General features: G+C 50.7%; 7 protein-coding genes across 7 annotated transcripts; 4 read left to right on the top strand and 3 right to left on the bottom strand.

Moving 5' to 3' along the window:
- Positions 1–72: 72 nt before the first annotated feature.
- Z518_02776 (uncharacterized protein) lies at positions 73–2,050 on the top strand (the record flags this gene model as incomplete). The annotated part of the gene is made up of 2 exons (XM_013419802.1): positions 73–94; positions 153–2,050. 2 exons carry the CDS (start codon positions 73–75, stop codon positions 2,048–2,050), a joined length of 1,920 nt encoding a protein of 639 aa, XP_013275256.1.
- Positions 2,051–2,289: 239 nt separating this feature from the next.
- Positions 2,290–3,951, bottom strand: Z518_02775 (uncharacterized protein; the record flags this gene model as incomplete). The annotated part of the gene is made up of 1 exon (XM_013419801.1): positions 2,290–3,951. The coding sequence occupies one exon, from the start codon at positions 3,949–3,951 to the stop codon at positions 2,290–2,292; it is 1,662 nt and encodes a 553-aa protein (XP_013275255.1).
- Positions 3,952–4,662: 711 nt separating this feature from the next.
- On the bottom strand, positions 4,663–6,795 carry Z518_02774 (uncharacterized protein; the record flags this gene model as incomplete). The annotated part of the gene is made up of 1 exon (XM_013419800.1): positions 4,663–6,795. The coding sequence occupies one exon, from the start codon at positions 6,793–6,795 to the stop codon at positions 4,663–4,665; it is 2,133 nt and encodes a 710-aa protein (XP_013275254.1).
- Positions 6,796–7,601: 806 nt separating this feature from the next.
- Positions 7,602–10,328, top strand: Z518_02773 (uncharacterized protein; the record flags this gene model as incomplete). Its single annotated transcript, XM_013419799.1, has 1 exon — positions 7,602–10,328. One exon carries the CDS (start codon positions 7,602–7,604, stop codon positions 10,326–10,328), a length of 2,727 nt encoding a protein of 908 aa, XP_013275253.1.
- A 663-nt stretch (positions 10,329–10,991) lies between these two features.
- On the top strand, positions 10,992–12,340 carry Z518_02772 (5'/3'-nucleotidase SurE; the record flags this gene model as incomplete). Its single annotated transcript, XM_013419798.1, has 4 exons — positions 10,992–11,448; positions 11,529–11,745; positions 11,815–12,179; positions 12,300–12,340. 4 exons carry the CDS (start codon positions 10,992–10,994, stop codon positions 12,338–12,340), a joined length of 1,080 nt encoding a protein of 359 aa, XP_013275252.1.
- Positions 12,341–13,922: 1,582 nt separating this feature from the next.
- Positions 13,923–16,795, top strand: Z518_02771 (branched-chain amino acid aminotransferase; the record flags this gene model as incomplete). The annotated part of the gene is made up of 6 exons (XM_013419797.1): positions 13,923–13,943; positions 13,992–14,104; positions 14,165–14,733; positions 14,787–14,928; positions 15,506–15,672; positions 15,780–16,795. The coding sequence occupies 6 exons, from the start codon at positions 13,923–13,925 to the stop codon at positions 16,793–16,795; spliced, it is 2,028 nt and encodes a 675-aa protein (XP_013275251.1).
- Positions 16,796–18,106: 1,311 nt separating this feature from the next.
- Positions 18,107–18,691, bottom strand: Z518_02770 (uncharacterized protein; the record flags this gene model as incomplete). Its single annotated transcript, XM_013419796.1, has 2 exons — positions 18,107–18,182; positions 18,237–18,691. 2 exons carry the CDS (start codon positions 18,689–18,691, stop codon positions 18,107–18,109), a joined length of 531 nt encoding a protein of 176 aa, XP_013275250.1.
- Between the last annotated feature and the right edge of the window lie 2,915 nt (positions 18,692–21,606).

The raw sequence follows: 21,606 nt of genomic DNA, 5'->3' as shown, positions 1-21,606 counted from the left end.
TTGGAGAAAGTTTTTGGATCGATTCAATTCACCACGACATGTACCTAACTTACCCAACACACTGTCACGACAATGGGTGATAAGAGACGTAAAGGTAAGTATAAATCATATCCATGCTACCGCGAGGTCTTTATGAGACTGACAATGCACAGAGTCGTCTGGCGCCGCAGACCCGCCGCTCAAGAAGAGCAAAAAATCAAAGCACACCGAAAACAATAGTGCAGCAGTCCCACCTGTCCCATCCCTCTCCTCAGACAATGTTTCCACTATCACATCAAAGAGATCTCGCAAGCGGGCTGCAGATTTCATGAATGATAACGAAGACGCACCCACCAAACCCGAAACTCATGCGAAAGTCACGGAGAACAAGACCGCCATTTCTGTCCCTCCTGATGATGCTGATGAACCGGCTCCGAAGAAGTCGAAGAAAAACAAGAATAAGGATAGAAAGGGCAGTCATGACGAAGTGCTCTCTGCCGACGGTATCAATGGGGTGGTAGAACATGACGGAGATGGAAATCTTGACACTGTTACCACACACAAACCGGTCTCTACCTCGATGCAAGCGGAAGCAGAACGCACCGTCGATCAGGAACTCGAAGTTGGATTTGGAGGCTTTGCAAGTGATGACGACTACGACCGCGCTGAAGAGGTGGAAACTGAGGATAATGCTGCTGCCCTTTTGGCCGGCTTTGACAGTGACTCGGAAGACAAGCAAGAGGATGAAGGAGGCCTTGATCTCACCACCACACTTGCGCTCCCCAAATCTAAGAAAGTTCGCAAGAAGTTGGACAAGGTCAAAGCCAAAGGTGATGATGAAGGTCCCGGTACTGTCTATGTCGGTCGTATTCCCCATGGATTCTACGAGAAGCAGATGAACGAGTACTTTTCTCAATTTGGTGATATCACCCGCTTGAGACTTTCTCGAAACAAGCGTACTGGACAATCCAAACATTTTGCTTTCATCGAATTTAGCTCAAAGGAGGTCGCCAAGATCGTGGCCAATACCATGGACAACTATCTACTGTTCGGCCACATCCTCAAGTGCAAGTACGCCGAGCCTGATTCGCTGCATCCGGATGTATGGAAAGGGGCAAACAAGAAGTTCAGAAAGATTCCACATGAAAAGCTTGAACGAGCGGCTCTGGCCGCACCCAAGAGTGAAGAACACTGGCAAAAGAAAGTTGACAAGGAGAAGCGTAAGCGTGGCAAGAAGGCCGAACAGATGAAGGCTATTGGATACGACATGCCGACATCGACCTTGGCCAATCCTTCGGAAGCTGTAAAACAAAAACCCGCCGGAAAAGATGAAGCGAGGAAAATTGAGAGTGAAGAGGCCGGTCCCGCCGGGTCGATGGAGCCAACCAAGGTTCCGCCCCAAGGCGAGGCCGCAGCCAAAGAGTCAAAAAGGTCCAAGAACAAGGAAGAAAAGAAGGATAAGAAGAGGATCGCTGTGGCCATTTCTGCTGTTGAACCTCCCGTTGCTGAACCGGTGAATGCTGTTGAAGAGAAGGCCAAAGACGACGGCGAAAAGGAGTCCAAGTCGAAACTCACCAAGGTAGAGAGAAAAGCACAGAAGAAAACAGCGAAGAAATTGGCAAAAGAGTCAGACGCCGTCATTGCCCCAGGGACTAAGTCAGACCCTGTCCAGGAGACCAAAACAGTTGAAGCCCCAGAGACGGATTCCAAGCGGAACCCGGAAAACGAAGCTGATTTCATCTCTTTTGGAGATATCAATTTTGAGAAAGAGTCTCGATCTTCTAACTCACCCAAAGCCAGTCGTGGTCCCCCTGGTAAGAAACTCAAGAAAGAGAAAAAGAAGAAGGAACGCAAGAATCTCGTCAAGGCCAGAGGTCCAAAGTCGAATCTTATTGCGAGCAAGCCGAAATCGGATCCAAACGCAACCGGCAAAATCCCTGGTCTCCCACTTATGGGCAAGGACAAATACAACAAGGCCAAGCGTCAAGCTCATAAGGAGTTGAAGAATAAGATATTGGCCAGAAGAGCTACCGGGGCTAGTAGAGGATCATCTGCTGGCTCTCGCAGTTAAGGATTCTGGAGTACCACGAATCCTCAGGGTGGCACATACCAGGGGCCCTAGGACTGTCTTTGACGACTACGACATCTTCGAGGAATGACGAGGAATTTGTTCCTTTGCCAGCAAAGGGAATTCAAATTGTCTGCCAGCGTTCGAGAAGAAGCATTCCCGACTTAAGCCAATGATGACCTGGGTTCATGTGAGGGAGTCTCGACTTTCTCCGGCGACTTATCCAATCCACTTCCCGTTCCTCATCCCCTTCCTTTGCCTTCGCAGCCGCCCACCCCATCAAACACCGTGCCCAACATTTCCTCACAAACCCACCTGACTGTCCGGGTATGAAGGCTTCCCCCATCAACTTTCCCCTCTCCACGAGAACTTCCGACATCGACGCTGGACTTCCCTTTCCCCAACGCCTGAAACACCACTATCTGATCCTCCGCGAACTCGTCGACACAACGCCCACCCTTGACCCTTTCGCACTCCCGTTCGAACTCCCTCACCACATACCCCACGACCTCGGTCACGATCTTCCGTCTATCTGCCTCGGTTACAAGCTTCCTTCCGGATCCCAGGTGGTCGCGGCCGATCTTATATCCATTCGCAGTATGCGCGACGAGCAGTACGTAAAGACGCCGTTCGTCGCCTGAAAGACCCGACGAGGCGTGTATGGTTATCGGGATGGGGTCCGGAAGCGAGGGGGATGAGGATGAGGAGAAGATGGGGCGCGCACGTAAACCGCTGATGAGCTCGGATTGGAGGAGGTGCTGTGTCGTGGGACTCCCCGACAGGATGGTCATTGTTATATGTGTTATGGGCCCGGGGTCGTGGGTGTTGAAGGGTGGAAGGCAGAAAGGAATATGTGTTTTAGTTTCTGGGTCTGTTTTTGCCGCAAGATTGGCTGTGATCGTTGCTTTTTCTTTCCCAGTTTCGTTTTCACTTCCATGTCCACCACCACCATCCTGGTGACCGGAAGTGCTTTCGTCTGCTCTCGCCCGGGATTCCGATCTAGCTTCGTGTTTGGATTCAGGTGTCACTCTGGGTGTCTCTCTTGGCTTGAACACACACACTTCGATCTCCCCGATCTCAGGCGCGCTGCCTGCCCACCCGCGCCTGCGGACGTGGATGTCGACTCTAGGTAGTCCGATCTTCCAGCAAAATGGGAGGAAGACTTGTTGCATGTACTCGGTCGACGGGGATTTAGGAACATTAGTGCCGCCTTTGAGAATGATTTTGAATAATGGCTCGCCCCGCTCGTCCCGCTGGTAATTATCATCTTCGTGCTCCGGATGGGTGCAGTCGAGGTTGGTGGAGTCGGAGTCGGAGTGCTGATCTTGTGGTTGAAATTGGCACTGAGGCTCATGTTCGGTTTCGACTCGATCGACCGGTAGCGATGCTCCATCACTATTATCAGGGATTCTGAGCATCGAGAACACAATATAAGGAAATATCGCCTGCCAGACGAGCCAGACACTTCCTGGATTTTCCAACGTGATCATTTCTGTTTCCGCTTTGTCTTCAGCCCTGTCGGCAACCTCAACCTCACCACCATCAGTTTTCTTCTCGCAAATTCCAAAGCTAGTGGGAACTTTTCGACGTCCAGGCCGAAACATCACCTCCGTACAACCGACTTGATCCCCTTCTACGTCCGCGTGGCATTTATCCGCCAGCCAATTCAACGCCGCCAGATGACTTTCTTTTAAACCTCCACCTCTACCTTCGCCGCCCTCGCCACGCGCCTCTCTCCTTCCACGAGTACCACGACCTCTGTCTGTAGTCCGTGAAGATTTTGCCGCACGATTCGCGCGGATCTTGGTGATGCGCACGGGAATACTGCAGATGGCGGAAATAGATAAGGCGACGCGCACAAGCTGTCCGCCGCCTTCTAGCGTTGAGCCGTCGAGGGTGAGCATTCGTCCGCTTTTTGTTGGGGGGTTTTCCTCTACCTCTAGATACAAGATGGGAAGGATGTTTGAAGAAGTGACAACAGGATCCTAAAGCGAGTGATAATATGGCGCGCGGATATGGGCTCTTTGTTGGCTGGTTTATTTTTTGTTCTTTTGGGATTTATCTCTCTTTGCCTGTGCCGACGCACTCAATCTCCATGAAGAACGGCAGTTGTACTTAAGAATGACTCGAAGAAATGATGAACACCGTAGGAACTAAACCAAAGCAAGTCGTAGTCTTGTGTCACTGCCACATTGACACGGTTCAAGCCGCGCCAACAATTTGCTGGGGAGTCATTGGAGGGATTCCGATGGTTCTTTTCGGGCTTACTATATCGCGGGAGCTTACCTTCTCGCATTGAGTCTCACTTATTTGGGACAAGGAGCGAAAGAAGACAGGAAGAGTTCATTGAGTCACCGTCGCCAAGCCCGTTCTTAACGAGGCTGACGGTAGGACGCAGTCTTTGGTTAGAGAGCTTGGACCAACGACCACAAGATCTCTGTTTCACGCACAGAAAGTCATTGACCGTTATTTATTTCGTATTGGGGGGCTGTCATCCATCGTTCTATTCTTATGACGTCTTTACATCGGATGATGTCTTATGTAGTCCCATTTATGCATTCCTTCTTTGCATCATTTGCCTCATTTCCACCAAAACAGGCCATCTGGTCCGTATCTCACACATCTCGGTCGAAATAACTCTGCACCATTCCCTCAACGGTCGGCTCATACTCGACCAACCGGACCTCACCACTCTCATCCAACACCGTATTCGCCTGCACGAACACCTTTCGAGGAGTCTTCTTCTTTAGAACCAACGGCCTAGCTGTCTGGGCCCACCATTCGTTCACATTGGTGATCTCATCATACATGGCCTTCCCTGCGTCATAGTCTGCGGTGGACTTATAGATGTGGAGTTTCTGAAGATACGCTGCCACTGCAGGTCGACCGTGGGATAAGATCTTGCTTCGGTCCAGGTAGATGGCGAGGTCATCAGGATTTTCGATGTCGCCATTAGCAGCCTTGATTTCACAGAAATTATCGCCAGCTTCCAGGAACATACGAAGAATGGCGAACCGCGCCTGCATATGGATTTGTCCCCACTTTCGCGACTTTGGGTCCCAGAATTCAAGAGCAGCCACCCCAGCTCGAGCCATTTGTAAGTAAGCCACGTAGAGGACGTCGCCGGCTTCATTAGTGATATCTTCTTTGCCGTCACCAAATCCAAAGATCTGGAGAATTTCAAAGTCACACGACAGGACCATGGCAACGCACTCAGCACGACACTCTTCGTATGATGAAGCAGTTGCACCGAATACGCTCGACCACGTTTGACCAGGCTTGTACCACGACGTGATCGGCTGGTTGGAGATGGGGCTGATTGGAGGATTCTTGATGTCGAAGTTATACTCGCCAGGGGCCGTTTCTTGCATTAACTTGCCGCAGCCATGGCCTAGGAGCTCGTGGATGCCAACCTGCACCTCAAATGCAGGGTCACGGCAGTTGCGGTACACTTGATCGTCCTCCTTGCGAATGAAAGGGATAGGCTCGTCCGGTGCTTTGGCGCTCAGTACGTTTCCAAGGCTGACATTCTTGAAACCTTCATTCTGTCGGATAAAGTCGTAGTTGGGGATATTGATGCCGGCAGGTATGCCACTTCCCGCGAAACTCAGGACTTCTAACGATGTGAAATCGGGACTCAAAAACTTGTCCTTTTCGAATTCTTTGCCCCACGGCAATTTGGGAATCATGCTCGGAGCCGCCTCGACCAGTTTGCCGAAAGCTCGAGTTCGTTCTTGATTGACCATGGCAACGAATCCTTCCCACTCACCACGCACCCCATGAGGATCTCGATAGGTTTCAACAAAGCCGATGTCGGTCTCGATCAGGGGCTTCTTGTCTTTAATCCAACATCGTTGAGATTCCACGAAACCTTGGATACTACCAGATCCAAAAGACCGAGCATATTCGTCCAGCATCTTTTCTTCAATTTCGTTTGCCGCCACTTTTCTCGCTTTCTTGATCTCCACAGCAATTTTGGCCATGGAATCCTGATAATCACCGAAAACAAGGTTCAGCTTCTTTCCCGAGAGCTTCCCTGTGAGATCAATGGACGAGACATCACCCAAGTCTCGCTCCGACACGGGAGGATTTGAGATGCCCGACGCGATAAGCAATTCAAAATCTCCCGAATCCAATTTTCGAAGTCTAGTGTTCTCTATCAGCAGTTTCTTCTCTTCCAATACATCCCCGACGATGGAAATTTCCTCCTTCGTGATTGTGGGCGAGTCTGGATAGTACGCCGACAGATGTCCCGCTTCCGGATATCCCAAATGCATGAGTGCCGCGTCCTTCGTCTCATATATCCCGCCTCCTGTCTTTGTAGCCTTTTCATGAAGCCTCCTGCATTCGTCGTTGACATCGCAAAGTGTCGTCAACGTCTCGGGCGAGATTCGTGGAATGAATTTGGAGTCACCGAATCCCTTGTAATTGCCACAATTCCCCAGAAACTGCGCCGAGTATTCGAGCCATAGTGTAATATCGGTAGAAGGGATCGAGGTGGCTTCAGACAGCTTTTTGTAGTTGCCGCCGCAAGCACGATGAAGAGCAAGAATGAGATCGTAAATGACGGGAGCCTCAGGCGAGACTTGAGCCAAGGTCACGCGAGAACCGAGAAACGACGCACGACTGAGATGATGGGCATAACGCTTTTGCTTAGGCGAAAGGGCGGCAAAGTGAGGTGCAATCTCCAATCGAACAACAGTGGGAGGGTGGTCTGCAAGATAATGGGATCGAAGGGATGGGTCCATTGTAGGAGAGGGAGGTAGTTGTGAGGCCAGTTGAGAAAGTCTATGAATAAGCCTTTGAAAAGATGATGCTGGTCTCAGAGAACCTGTCATATAGAAGAAGTGTGAAGCAGCCGGTCACCCTTTTCCACGAGTCTTGAGACAACTTTGTTTCTCGCGGTTCTAGTAAACTCGGTTAGGGACAAGGCTGCCGCGGGAGGGCTCGCCGATACAATATCTAGGGTGGACTTCTATGAGTATCGCGCAGTTTATGTTCTCCAGTATGCCCTAAGAAACCACGGATTGATGATGTGTGAGCCGCACTCGGTGTAATTAGTCTCCACGGCGTCATGTCCCATTCTTGTCGATGTGATAACTGGTTAACCCAAAATCATGTTTCCACATTCAAGCCTTCCATTTAGCCTCGTCGAACACATTGCCTTCGAATGGGCTGGATTTGCGCCCTCGCGATCGAATTGGTCGCAGTTTGCGATCTGCTCGACGAGGAGTACATTGTAGATGCGAACACAACGCGTTTGGACGTATTGGACAGCACAACGTTGTAATTTCTTGCCTTCCCAAAGACAGATATCGTCTGGGTGTATTACTGTTTGACCGTATTCACACGTGACCTGGAACGTGTCCCTGGTCTTGGCAGGAGCCTTTCCGCTGTCGGGCGGACATTTTGACTTTCCTCTCCATCACCTCAATGCCCAAAAAATCACTCGACGATTTTTTTTTAAATAAAAGAAAGGGAAAAATAACCCCCCTTTCCCCCTTTTTACGCTTTCCGATGTTTTCCTGCTAGACAACTTCGATAACAGGCGGCCATGTTTTCATCTGCCTTCAAGTCCTTCTCTTCCAACATCACGTCCAACTATGAGATTTCCAAACAATCATCTGCCACTGTAGGCGCATGGACTGTCTTCGACGCAAAGAAAAAGGGTACCGGTACCCAAGCCTCGGTCTTCATCTTTGACCGCAAGTCCTTGGATATCACCAGCAGTGGTTTGGGGGGCCGTGCTACCAGTGCCACCTCGGTACGCAAAATTCAAGATGAAGTTGTCGAGCGCCTGAAGAAGGAAGCCAGCAGCTTGGCCCGTCTCCGACACCCCTCCATTCTCCAGCTGGTCGAACCCGTGGAAGAAACTCGTAGTGGCGGGTTAATGTTTGCGACTGAGCCGGTCTTGTGCTCCTTGTCGGCCGCGTTGGCACAAAAAGACCGGACCGATGGTAGGAATGGCCGAGGTCCCTCCACGTGTGCGTCCGATGATGGCACCACATCTCGATCCCTGCAGGACGTGGAAATCGATGAAGTGGAGATCCAGAAGGGCCTGCTTCAGGTTGCCAAAGGGCTCGAGTTTTTGCACGACTCGGCCAAACTGGTCCATGGAAATTTGACTCCTGATGCAATCATGATCAATGCAAAGTCGGATTGGAAGATCGCGGGACTTGGTTTTGCTGGACCGCCCGACGGGGCAGAAGGGCACCAGCCCGTCCCTCAAATTTCCCTCTCCGAAGTACTGTATCATGACCCTCGCATACCACGGATGGTCCAACTGGATCTCGACTACACCTCTCCGGACTTCGTGCTTGACTCGAACATCAACTTCTTGGCCGATATGTTCTCATTAGGTCTCGTCATCCTCGCGTGCTACAGAAAACCACACCGGTCGCCGATTGAGACCCATGGCAATCAATCAACGTACAAGAAAATCTTCAGCAATGCCCGGACGGTGCCGACCGGTGCCAACAACTATCTCTCCGAGGGCGCTCTCCCTCGTGAATTAAACGTCACCTTACCAAGGATGCTGACCAGAAGACCGGCTCAACGGTTGACAGCAAGCGAATTCCAGCAATCTGATTATTTTGACAACATCTTGGTCAATACGATGAGATTTTTGGATGCATTTCCCGCAAAGACCCCGGCAGAGAAGTCGCAATTCATGAAAGGACTCGGCCGAGTCATGCCTCAGTTTCCCCCGTCCGTGCTCGGCAAAAAGATCCTCAGTGTTCTCCTTGACGAGATGAAGGATCGGGAGCTCCTGCCTCTGATTATGCAAAACATCTTTCGGATAGTCCAAATCATCCCTTCCAGCAGAGAAGCCGTTTCAGACCAGGTGCTACCACGAACGAGGGAGATCTTTCTCTCCAAATCCAAGTCAGAGGAACGAGACAGCAGTAAGGAAGCGGCGTTGCTTGCCGTGCTCAACAACGTCCAACTCATTGCCGACCACTGTTCCGCCAAACAGTTTAAAGACGATGTCTTGCCAATCATCCATCTTGCCATGGAGTCTTCTACCCACTCTCTCACCGATGCGGCTTTACAGAGCTTGCCGGTGGTTCTACCCTTGCTTGATTTTTCCACCGTCAAGCATGATCTCTTCCCGGTGGTTGCCCACGTGTTTAGCAAAACAAGCAGCTTGAGTATCAAGATCCGTGGCCTCGAAGCGCTCGGAGTACTCTGTGGCGTTTCCACCCAGACCGATTCTCGTGCCGACGACTTTTCGGGCGCCGCGCAACAAGAAAGACAAGACAAGAACGTTTCCAGCTTGGATAAGTTCACCATGCAAGAGAAAGTGGTGCCTCTCTTGAAGGCCATCAAGACCAAAGAGCCAGCGGTGATGATGGCAGCTTTGAAAGTATTTCGACAAATTGGGACCGTTGTCGACAGTGATTTCGCCGCCCTCGAAGTGATGCCCATTCTCTGGAATTTTTCTCTGGGTCCTCTGCTGGACCTTCCGCAGTTCCAGGCATTCATGGACGTCATTAAGTCGCTGTCGGCCAAGATTGAACAAGAACAGAGACGAAAACTTCAAGAGCTGTCCTCCACTCGGCCCGCGGAAGCGCGGCTCACATCTCCCTCACCGAAGGCGGCCAGCAATGGGATACATCAAGGCGGCGAGGCCACTGGCACCGAAGATGACTTTGAGAAGCTCGTCCTGGGGAACAAGAATGCGGAGAAGAACGACGTCTTTGCCGGTGCCCTTTCAGATGGACAAAGGTTGACCGCAAACCCGCCATCCTTCTCGTGGTCGCCTGTGTCTGCATCCAACAAACCTCCGTCCTCGAATCAGACTCTGTCATCTCTGCCTGCTCTTCAACCGCAACTTGCGTCTCGTTCCATTACTCCAGATATTAGCGTCTCGGCATTCCCGAGTTTACAACCGGCCCAACCATCGTCTGCGTCAATCTGGGGAGCATCTTCACCTCCTCCGATGACGATGCAGAATCACCACCAAGTGCTGCAGCCATCCAACCTCCTCTCTAGCCCGGCGAACGCTCCGTCTCCGGCGCCGGCATCATCGAATGCTTGGCAGCTCCCACCTCCTCCGGGTTCACGAAGCATTTCGAATACAGCATTTACACCTAGCATAGCTCCACCTCCTCAACGTAACATGCAGAGAGACGCCTGGCAACAACCAAATTATGGTCTCGGGATGACTTCACCTCCTGGGTTTGGAGGGTCGATGAATGTTCTACAACCGCAGAACAGTCCGCAACAGCCGTCCCAACAAAAGAAAACGGGCCTAGACAAATACGAATCGTTGCTCTAAGACAACATGCCCATGGAGATTGGAGTGGATTGCCGTGGCGGAACAAGTCCTTCGGATGAATGCTTGATTGAAGTGGTAGCACTGGGAGGCGAGTTTTGAGGACCCTCTGCGTGTGGCGGATTGATTGGACAGACGGCCGAAGGCTGACGATACTGCAACAAAAGGTCATGATGAAAGGATTGCGGGTTCGGAGAGTCGGTTAAACGGCAGATTGTTCCTGGATCCCTGGGATCCCTGGTGCCTCCTTTCGATCTAATAAGCACCCTTGGCCCAAAGTTTCATCCAAGCCAATCATTCCCCCCACGGTATTCGCAGTCCTCACTTTTCTTTACCGAAACCTTCCTTCTTCGGGGGCGGTGGATTTACCATCGCGATGCTCAATGCCACCATCCAATCTGTCATGATGAACTATGCCTCCATTCTACCACGATGTTCCGTGTATTATTACCACTTATCACCACTTGGCGCTGGCTGCCAGTTTATGGCCCAGGCGTGGTCCCTGCTGATCGCAAAGCTTGCAGATCGACTAACCAGGACGAAGCTTTCCATCTATTAAAGCTTCGTCACATTTTCCAGGCTTGAATTTTGCTCTCCCTTCAGCCCTGCGACGCCTTCCTCCATTACCACCGCACTCATCCCCAGCCTTCAACAGTCAGTCCGACCATGAAGTTCTCGATGCTATCTGCCGCTGTCGCGGTTTCAGCTTTCATTGGAAGCTCTGCCGCCCTTAACATCCTGATGGGAAATGACGATGGCTTCGCCAGTGCCCAGCTCCGAGAATTCTATCGCCTGTTGAAGGGAGAAGGCCACAACATTGTCGTCGTCGCTCCCGTCGACAATGAAAGTGGTCAAGGCGGTCGATCTGTCTTCACCAACTCGAAGACCTTGTACTACCCCTCCGAATTCGACATCATTCCTGCCGGTGCTCCCTCACTCGGTCGTTCTCCTGATGAGCCAGACGTTTGGTACTACAACGGTACTCCAGCGGCATGCACCTTCGTCGCCCTCGACTATGTCATTCCAAACTACTACGACAACATGACCATCGATCTGTATGTTGGAGGTCCCAACTTTGGCTCGAACCTGGGATCATTCCTTTATACCTTGTCCGGGACGGAAGGTGAGTGCCGATTTTGGATATCTCTCAAGCCTCCAAACGGATCAACGCATGAGCAAATCACTAACCTCCCCCAAACGTAGGCGGCACCTATGCGGCTGTGGGAAGAAATATTCCCGCCATTGCCTTCTCCGGAGCCAACAGCGAACAACGCTCGTACACCTGGATCAACCAGACCACCCCTTCGGGTTATCCTGATCCAGCAACTATCCAAGCTCAATTGGCTGTCGACCTCGTCAACCAACTCGTCAACAACCCCCATGGGTCAAAGCCTCTGATGCCCTTAGGCTATGGAATCAAGTGAGCCTCTTTTCCCATAGTCTTCCAAAGACCTTGAACAAGGCTAACTCAACTTTCCTTATCTTCCAGCGTCAACACTCCCTACATCACCTCTCTGACCAACGATTCTTGCGTCGCACCACCATTCATCCAGACCCGAATCGGCGGCGGCGGCTTCACAGACAAGGCAGTGTACAACGAGACATCTGGTACATTTACCTACGGCAACCTTCTCACTGCGGCTATCAACCGCTGCATCAACGGCAACTGCGCACTACCAGGTGAAACTTCCGTGGTCGACGGCGGCTGCTACACCTCCGTGTCGGTATTCACCATTGACTACGATGCTCCTCTGGGCCGCGACCAAGGCAAACTCCGCGGCATGTTGACGCCTCTCGTTAAATTTGAGAACCCCGACGCGAAAATGAAGATCAAGGCCCGCGAAGCATGGACGGGTCAGTTCCCCCCTTATCCCCTCTTTCATAACCTTTTGGGATGGGATATCGTCATTCTAGCCTTAGCTCCTTCTTTTCCCCTTCCCAGTAAGAATTTTGCGCTGACAGAAATGTGCTTAGCCGAGCAACTGGAAGCTCGACACCCCCTTCGCCACGAGTGATTCAGCCCGCTAACAGGGCGCGAATCTTTCACCCGATGCTATTTCATGACGTCGCGAGGCGACAGCAGAACTCGAGTACTAGTAATGTGAAGAGTTGATAACAGCGAAGAATGTCGATAATGAACCTCCCCCTTCTCCCATCACAAAAAGTCAAAAGAGAAAAGAAAAGAAAGAAATCCCTTGGTCTTCATGCGACAGATACCCAGATTTCGGCCTTTCTGGTCCCACAATGCAGGGGATTAACCGTACATACGCATACCTCAAACAAAAGCGAAGTCCAAGCAGAGGATAGTATATGCTGGGGGAAAGATCTTAATGGTATAATATAATCAAATTGATCAATCAGTCAATCACTTAGTCGAGTAAGCACGTTAAGCATCGAGACGGACTTTCTCCGCAGATAGGGAGAAGTTTGTACTATTCCTCGTGCTCAACGTGCGAATGGTACAGTAGGAGATCCGCGATCAGTCAAAAACCACGTTTCTTTCGCGATTCCATGATCTTCCGTCATCCTGGATCCCCACCCAGGTTAGCTAAGCCAGTACCTACCTATTGAAAATCTGGATGCGCAGCGTGCAAGCTGCATAGAGAGCGCCATGCGAGGCCGCAGGGGGAAAAGAAGGGGGTCCAGTCAAGGCTAACCGGCTTATCTCGTGGTTGTAGGTGGAGAGAGTAGTAGTGGATATATATATATATATATGTGTGTGCGGGAGGAACGCGTAAGCTGGAAGGTCGACTGGCACGCAACTGGCAACATTCTCCCAGAGTAATTGCAAGATGTGCAAAGTGCAACTGCAAACTTGGAAAAGTTGATTGTATTCCTGCAGAGAAATGATCTCTTCTGACGGAGGAATGTTTGCACTCAGGAAAGGGCCTCGTCTGAACCGAGGTATGCATCTCGTGAATAAGGCATCCGTGATATCGACATTCAACTCTAAGAGGTGCCTCATTAAGCCCCAGCGCCCTACAATCTCACAGTCACTGGCACATCGCCGCAAATCTGAGGCTACCAAATAGAAGATCTTGGTAGCCTTGGTAGTTATGAAAGTTTCGGTGAAAGAAGCACATAATAACTCAAAACCACGTTTTCTTTCATCAAATCAACCAAGACATCCCAACCTCGTAGTTGATACAGAAGTGACAGCCTCTCATACTTCAGTTGCCCCCAACTACGGTATCAGAGAAGGCCTAGGCTTGAACGACAGCGTGCGGACTGGGCGATCTGGACAAATAGGGATCAGCCGGCAAGAGCATGAGTGACGACGAAGGTGCGGGCATCCAGCAGAGCCATGTGAGAATCGAAAGTTATTGGTACGAGGTGATGACCAGTCTTTTATCATGTTGAAGGAGATTTTCTTCTCAATCGGGACATTTTGCCCATTCCGGTGCTAGCGTGCCTGGTTGGACAACTCCACATCAGGTGTGTATAGGATATCAGGGTAGGATATGCTAATCGTCGAGGTCGGGACTGAGGATATGTAATAGATGGTGTCCATACTGAATGCTTCATTGTCCGGAAATCCAGAGAAAGCGGTCTTTCGGCAGAGAAAAGCAAGACGTGGGTCAGAACCCGATATTAACAATGCCGCCATCATTGGACTTCGTAAGTCATGGACCAACAGATGTGGATCCCAAGGCTTAGTGTTAGAAGGCCATGATTGATTCCATGACGGGAACCGCATTCCAAGGCAATCCGACTCCAGTCTTCGTCCTTGATCATCTGAAAGAATGGCCAACAGAGCGAACCATGCAAATCATCTCCAGGTATTCACACACACTCTCTCTCTCCAACACATTGACGAGGCCCAGGACTGATTGGCACAGAGAAATGAATCAATCCGAGACAATCTTCGTGAAAAGGGCGGTGGGTGGCAAAGACCCGTCGTATTTCACCCGCTCCTTTACTCCGTACGCAGAAGAACCGTTCTGTGGCCATGGTCTTCTGGCGGCAGCTATCCTATTGATTCGGCCAGAATCCGCTGAAAAGATGACCTTTCGAACCGTCGACGGGATCATCGTCAAAACACAAGTCGTGGCTGCTGATCATTCGGCTTCCCATAAAGATGACCTTGGAGAGAAATGCAGCATAAAGCTGGAGATTCCTGCGTTTCCAGTCAATGAGTGGTTCAATTCGGACACGATGCTTCGGTCCCAGATGGCAGAATGCCTTGGTCTCCAACCCTCGCAGATTCTGGCACTGGGAAGGAATTCATTGCATGATCTAGTCATCGAACTGGACCCGACAATAGATTTCTCCGCGGCCGGGATGGAAATCGACGCGGTTGAGCTGATGAACGCTTCTCCTCCCGGAACACGAAGTCAGATCATTACGAGCAGAGGCGGTGGGCAAAGCGCTGATTTTCTCAAGCGAGTATTCGCGTATGGAAGCGAGGGTATGTCTTTTTTCTTTCGTCTCGAGAGGAAACTCATGTTGATATTGCTACAGATCAAGCGACAGGCTCGACATATTGTGTTTTGATTCCATATTGGTCTTCCAAATTGAGTCAGTCATCCTCGTGTATGAAGGCTAAACAGGTCTCGAAGCGAACTGGCGAGGCAGAAATAGAGACCGTCACGAGCGACCCGGGGTATGTGGCGGTGATAGGATCGGGAGTGAAGGTGATGGAGGGCAAGATACTGGTTCCCGGGAGCAGTACTAGTCGTCGGCGGTGTGAATGGAAGCTATGAACTTAGGCGCCTTAGCCCCTATCTGGGGACCAGTAGGCTATGGCAAGGAGTCAGAACAGTCAAAAGACAGTTACAAATAGTCATCATCGTATCCATTTTACTGGGCCAGGCGGTTATCTGCGGTTGGCTTGAACGGCTGAACTGCTGCCGAGCTCCGAGCTCCGATTTCGCGGGTAGAATTTCAACAGTATCAATCAATGCCTATATAGTACCATTCCCATACGACAACGCCCTTTGACATCTCTCCCTCCGTCTCTCTCTCTCTTTTTCCTGGCTCCAAGATTCCTTTAAGCAGGGAGCAACTCAGTCAGCGACTCCCCTTTCTCTTACTTCTCCTCTCTTCTCCCATGCCTCATTCATAGACAGAAAAACAATGTCGCTCCCTCGGCTCGTACCCTGCGCACGCGGACTCACAAGATTAACGTCGACATGGACATGGACATTCAAATCGGATTCTGTACGACTACTACCTTCAAGACGAACCTTTTCCACGACCTGGGGGAGGTCCGACGCCTTAACCATCGAAGATGGCACATACTCCAAGCTCCCGGGCATCGACCCATCACAACTTGAGGTGACCAAAACAATCACTCCCAAGGCCTTGGTTGCGAACAAAGATCTTGTTTTTGGGAGAACATTTACCGGTATGGACATTGCCCACCATCACTATCCCTTCCCCTCCCTCTGGCTCTCTCTTTCACGCAGTACCAACAATTGTACTCACATAGACCTTACTCTTGTCATTGTATAGACCACATGCTCTCCATCGAATGGACAGCTTCGCAAGGCTGGCTCGTCCCGCGAATAACACCGTACCAGAATTTCTCGCTCGACCCCGCGACCTGTGTCTTCCACTACGCCTTCGAATGCTTCGAGGGCATGAAAGCCTATAAATGCCCGCACGACGACTCTCTCCGCCTATTCCGTCCAGAGAAAAACATGGCGCGATTAAATAAATCGGCGGCGCGCATCGCTCTTCCGACCTTCGACGGCGACAAACTGATCGAATTAATGGGCAAACTGTGCAGGATGGACGAGCGCTTCATCGCCTCGGAAAAGGGGTATTCATTATACATACGGCCCACATTGATCGGGACACAGAGAACATTGGGCGTAGGCCCACCAGGGTCGGCATTACTCTATGTCATCGCCTCGCCCGTGGGCCCGTACTATCCAACAGGGTTCAAAGCGATCTCACTAGAAGCGACCGACTACGCGGTGCGCGCCTGGCCAGGAGGAGTCGGGGACAAGAAACTCGGCGCTAACTATGCACCGTGCGTTGTGCCGCAATTGAAAGCCGCACAACGCGGCCTCCATCAGAACCTTTGGCTCTTCGGACCGGAAGAGTACATCACAGAAGTGGGCACGATGAACCTGTTCGTGTGTATGAAGAACAAAGAGACCGGTCACAAGGAACTGGTGACGGCGCCGTTGGACGGGACGATCCTCGAGGGCGTGACGCGCGACTCTGTCCTGACCCTGGCGCGCGAGCGCCTCGAACCTGAAGGCTGGACTGTCCACGAACGCTACATGACCATGGGCGAGCTCGCCGAGGCCGAGAGCGAGGGCAGACTGCTCGAGGTATTTGGGACCGGAACCGCCGCCATCGTGGCGCCCGTCCGGAAGATCGCCTGGAAAGACCGCATGCTGGACTGTGGCTTGAAAGAGACGGAAGAAGCGGGCGAAATCGCGCTGAGAATGAAAGGCTGGATCGAAGGTATTCAGTACGGAGATGAGGAACATCCTTGGAGTGTGAAGATTCCGTGACATAGAGGGAGGTGTCGGCTGTCAGGATTTCGTTGGACAAAGACAGAAGAGAGGGAGGTTCCTTGCAAGAACCAGATCTCATATTAGCGGGAGCACGAAATGAAGAGACTGTTTCTTCCTTGAGGTTCCCGAGTCCCCATTCGTCCACATCGTCAATCTGCTGAGGCTCTAACCAACCAAGCCACAGTTCCTTGGATTTTATGACCGACGTTATCGCCGCTGAATATCGCTGTGGCACAAACGCCATCGAGACGGAACCGCTACACAGATTCATGAACTCTGCAACACGTCGGTTCAAGCTGATCCACAGATTGCCCCTCATGGGTCGTCGCACCAGCTGACTGATTTTGAGCATTTGTCATATGCTGGAGTTAGCTTTGTGCGTAAGTAACGTCAACTGGGCGTCTTGGATTTTGCTCTAGCACAATAGGATAGAATGGTGTCATTCTCATTTAGTGGCAAAGCAATGGTCCTGTCAACTTGATTGGAATTTCTGGGGGAAAGTTTCCTTCTGCTTGTTGATACGCCATCATGCCTGAATCATTGACTCCGAGTTTGTTTCCCACGCCCAGAAACCTCGACTCAGGCAATCTTATCGCACACTGCGCGACTCTCTGCTTGACCGGCGAAACTCTCTTCGTTTCAAACCGACCTAGATCTACTGATGTTAGAAAGAGACCGGAAATGTGAACATCGCCCCATAGAAATCGGTTCATCGGACAACAATGAGATCTGGACTTACGAAAGTAGGTCTTGAACCAGCCGTAAGAGCCGATGGTCTTGCCCTTGGTGGAGATGTTACTTTAAAGGAAAGAGATTTGGCAAAGCCTCGACTCGATCCGACCCATTCTCCTCCTTTTCCATTCATCAATCACGACAGACGGAAGAGAAGAGTTAAACCATATGGATGGAAGGCTAAAGACAAGCGGTTCCTTCGGCTTGGCCAGCAAGCTCGCTATCGTTCTGGGGCCGCCTTGGATGATGGATTCAAGACTTGCTTACCTTCCGATTGTCGTCGAACATGCTGGTACCGAGATGGAACAACCGCCTGGAAGCCGGATTGATGGTCTACAAGTCATTCCAAGCTAGCAATGCCAGCTGCTGAAGATATACCTAGTCTGAGAGTTCTCAAAACCTGTTTTTACCCAGAGAGGGCATCCTTTTGTGGCACCGCACGACGTGAGTGAATCTTGTCTCATCCCATACTTTCCTTGAAGGCTCTTCACAAACATCATCCTACCACAGATGAGGCCTCATCAGCCTTGGTAACGCGATCAGATTGGCTCGCCTTTTTCTTGCCAGCCTCAAAAATCATGTCAAGGCTACGAGCTTGTCCGTAAAGCGATGGGCGAACCCGGGTGGCTTTTGAGGAGGAGCTTCTTCCACGCTATGGATAGTCAGCATTCGCAGTTAAAATATTATTTGGTCCCAAGATAATTACCTTTTCGCCAAAAACTGGTGCGCTCTTTCCGCAGAGATATTCGACTCTTCTACCTTGCCCTCTTGTCGAAGCTTCCAAACAGACTTAGCTTCCTCAAGAGCTTTTCTAGCCGAGACTGTTGCGTTATACCACTTTGGAGTCGAATCTCGTGACGAACCCTTACTCCTTTCCACGCTATGGTTCCAGTAAGCCTGGAGATCGGATTGATACCCATTCAAAAACACGTAGTAAAGGCTCTCACAAAGAAGGCGAGTTTGGAGTAAGAAAGTTGTGGGGTCATCGGCAAGGTCAATCTCAGCAATAGGTTGTCGCCCGCGGCCTTCTGGGGAAGATGCCCAAGTAGACTGTGGTCCTCCATCTGCTTGTCGTCGGTCCGGAAACTTGAAGAAATAAAAGGATGTCCCATCGCATAGCACGGCTAAGATGGGCACATTGAATCCATTCTGAAGGTTCATCCAAGCACAGGCTGTTAACCAGGTGTTGAAGTCGGTCTCATCCTAAACTTACCATCGCACTCCGCTATAAGTCTTGAATTGATAATCGATACGGCTTTTGGTTGTGATTTGGCCTTCGAGGATTGCTTCCGGTGTGTTGAACAGAAGGCCAGAAAACAGAGCCGCAAATTTGTTGAAATAGCCTGTTAGAAAACGGGTCCGAGCCTCTTCATTGACGTGCCTGTTCAATGGTCCGTATTGCCACGAAAAGCTCTCAAGATCAGCAATGATTTGAGGAAAGACAGAATTAGGCAGCCGAGCGCGAAATATTTCAAAGGGAGGTATGTCGTCTCCTCACTGGATCCAGGCCGACCTTTGGAGCGATGTCAACATACTTGACATTGGAAAAGCTGACATGAAGGTTACTTTCTGGAAGTCAATCAGTCGTTGATCGAGACTGAACGAATACTTGTCCATCAACTCGAGAACCATAAGCTCTGCAGTGTCCGCATTATTCACAATTTTCTAAAACCGCTTCAACCAACTCGGGGCCTTGAGAATACTGCTGCCACTATGAGAACTGCCCGCATCCGACCCATATTGAGAACTGTCGTCACGATGGGGTCTGGACGCATTTATCGATGGAGTCTCGGTTGGAGGAGGAATGATTAAAGATTTTTCCCGGGTTGAAGAGGGTATTTCCCGTCGACTTGAGGTTCGCACTCCCTGACGACTAGGCCCGTCTTGGAGATGGTTCTTGCTCTCCTGGATCATAATCGGCCGTTCGCGTTTTGTTTGCGGCTGCCCGTATTCTAGGATTTTAGGGTGATCGATCACAGTGACCCTCGAGAGTTGTGGGAGATGGGGTTGATGCAGTGAAAGTGGACGATGGCACCAAGGTTGATCTTAGGTCACGTGTAGAGGCTTGGCTCGCGAGGTGTCAGACAACGAACCGGCATTTTGGCTCAGTTGTGTGGCGCGCGCGACTCAGAGACCTCTCCCAAGAGACATAATCCTAAGAAAGCTTCGAGGATGAAATGAGTCCTCAGAGACTCCTCCCAGAAAATGCCAATTCAACCGTTATGGTGGGGGGGAGAGGTTCAGACTTGGTTCCATAAAACATCTGGCCGGGGGTTTGCCCACACCGAGGCGAGAATAGGAGGGGATTACCTTTGACAGAAAGAGTAAATCGAGGTATCACAGGCTCTGTGAGCTGTCTGCTACAAAATACTACCATTCAGCATCACTGAATGATGGATAAGAACAAGGTCACATACCTACGGTGCGAATGGCATGGCAGGCTTCCTTGTCAGTATGGGTGGCCTTCTGGTGCACGGCAGCAAGTCGTTGATCGCCGACATACTGACGAGGCTGGCACTTCCTGTCGGGAACCCAATATAGCCTTTCAGCGCACTCACCTCTTTTACTATCTCCTGTTCCCATTGTGCGTGTGGCTAGACAACCACCAACTCCGTGTGAAGTAAGGGACACCTATGGAAACTGGCGGAGTCGAGGTCTCTCTGTTGGAACACTTCATTCTCGAGATCTAAGCCTCAACGGTTTTTTGTCTCGAAGGGTAGATTTTCGGCCTCGGAAAAGCAACCCTCCCTCACAAGGATTGAGGCTGAGTGCACACCTCGACCAAATATGACGGGCAGGAGGAGAAAAGGGGGGTTATCACCAAGTCTGGCTCGTCGCCCAGTCGACTTACCACGAGGAATACTGTTGGGGCTTTTGGGGTCGCATGGCTGTGGACGTATGAGCTAGCCCTGCAGCCTTTTCAACACCGATGGCAAACAGGGGACTATGAAACGAAGAAAATGATACCGACACACCCTTCAATTCAGCTTCCATTTTGACAGCCAAGGCTGTCTGAAAAAAATGTAGCCCACGGTGAGTTTCAGTTTGTACCTACATTTACGAAGACAATTGCGTCTTTGAATATTTGATCTCCGTATTTCGAATACTCGAATTCAGCTTCAAGCCGAGTATATCTCGGCCCTTCATACCTTTCGGATGTCGGAATACTCTCATCTCCTCACAAGGCTTGAAGATTGGTATTCAGCCAAGGTTTGCCTTGAACAGATGATGCTGTTCGTTCTCGGTCTTCTCGAATCCAAAACAACGTTTGCGTATTCATGTGTACTCATAAATGTCCACACCGAGAGGCGAGACGTAACGTCACTCGGAACGAGCACACGGGCAGGCCATCGCCTCCATCCTAACCGTAAAAGCCAGGGCATGCATACCCTAGGCAATGGGGCACACCGAACTTTTGCATCAAAATTGTTATCACGACTAGTGAATGACCTCATTGGGTAGTTGTATCCCGCTGCTGAAGAAGTCTTTTTCTGTTAAGGAGTAGTACAACAATCGAAGAACTAGAGTTTGGGTAGAATGAGGAAAGCATAGCACCGGGCAATGGTAGTGACAATTGCAGCACAGAAAGAGTAGCAAGAGTGGCGGAGCTGCCGGTTTTCTCCTGCGCAAGAACTACCTTTCCAGAAGTTAGAATATGGGCGCGGGCATTCTTCCCTTTCTTACCTTCCAGCTGGGTGGACGAACAAGTAGAGCAATGTGAAGGCCAGCGTATCGAATACCAGCACCGTAGGGCGTACCATGAATAGTCCACTCCGTCGTACCCCTATCCCACTTCTTCATTCCTTAGGTACGCAGGTTCAAATACAAATGCAAGTCGAAAACTCGTTTTGGGTATGGATCCTGCCTAATGACAAGAGCAGAAGTTATGATATCATATCCCTTAAATAGTATGTCTCGCAACAAAAGCCATCATAATTTTCCAAGGTCCAAAAAGAAGGCAGATAGACAAAGCGTGCTAACGGCGCTAACACATTTCATTCTTCGATTGAAGGTAGGGCCTTGAATCTGTCTCAAATTCAGAGTCTTGTCCAGGACTCTCACGGCAAGCCGGAGAG

Source organism: Rhinocladiella mackenziei (assembly GCF_000835555.1).
Source record: "Rhinocladiella mackenziei CBS 650.93 unplaced genomic scaffold supercont1.2, whole genome shotgun sequence".
In the NCBI taxonomy this organism is placed as follows: domain Eukaryota; kingdom Fungi; phylum Ascomycota; class Eurotiomycetes; order Chaetothyriales; family Herpotrichiellaceae; genus Rhinocladiella; species Rhinocladiella mackenziei.
Note: the sequence above shows the minus strand (reverse complement) of the source record. Positions and strands in the feature narration are given on the sequence as shown.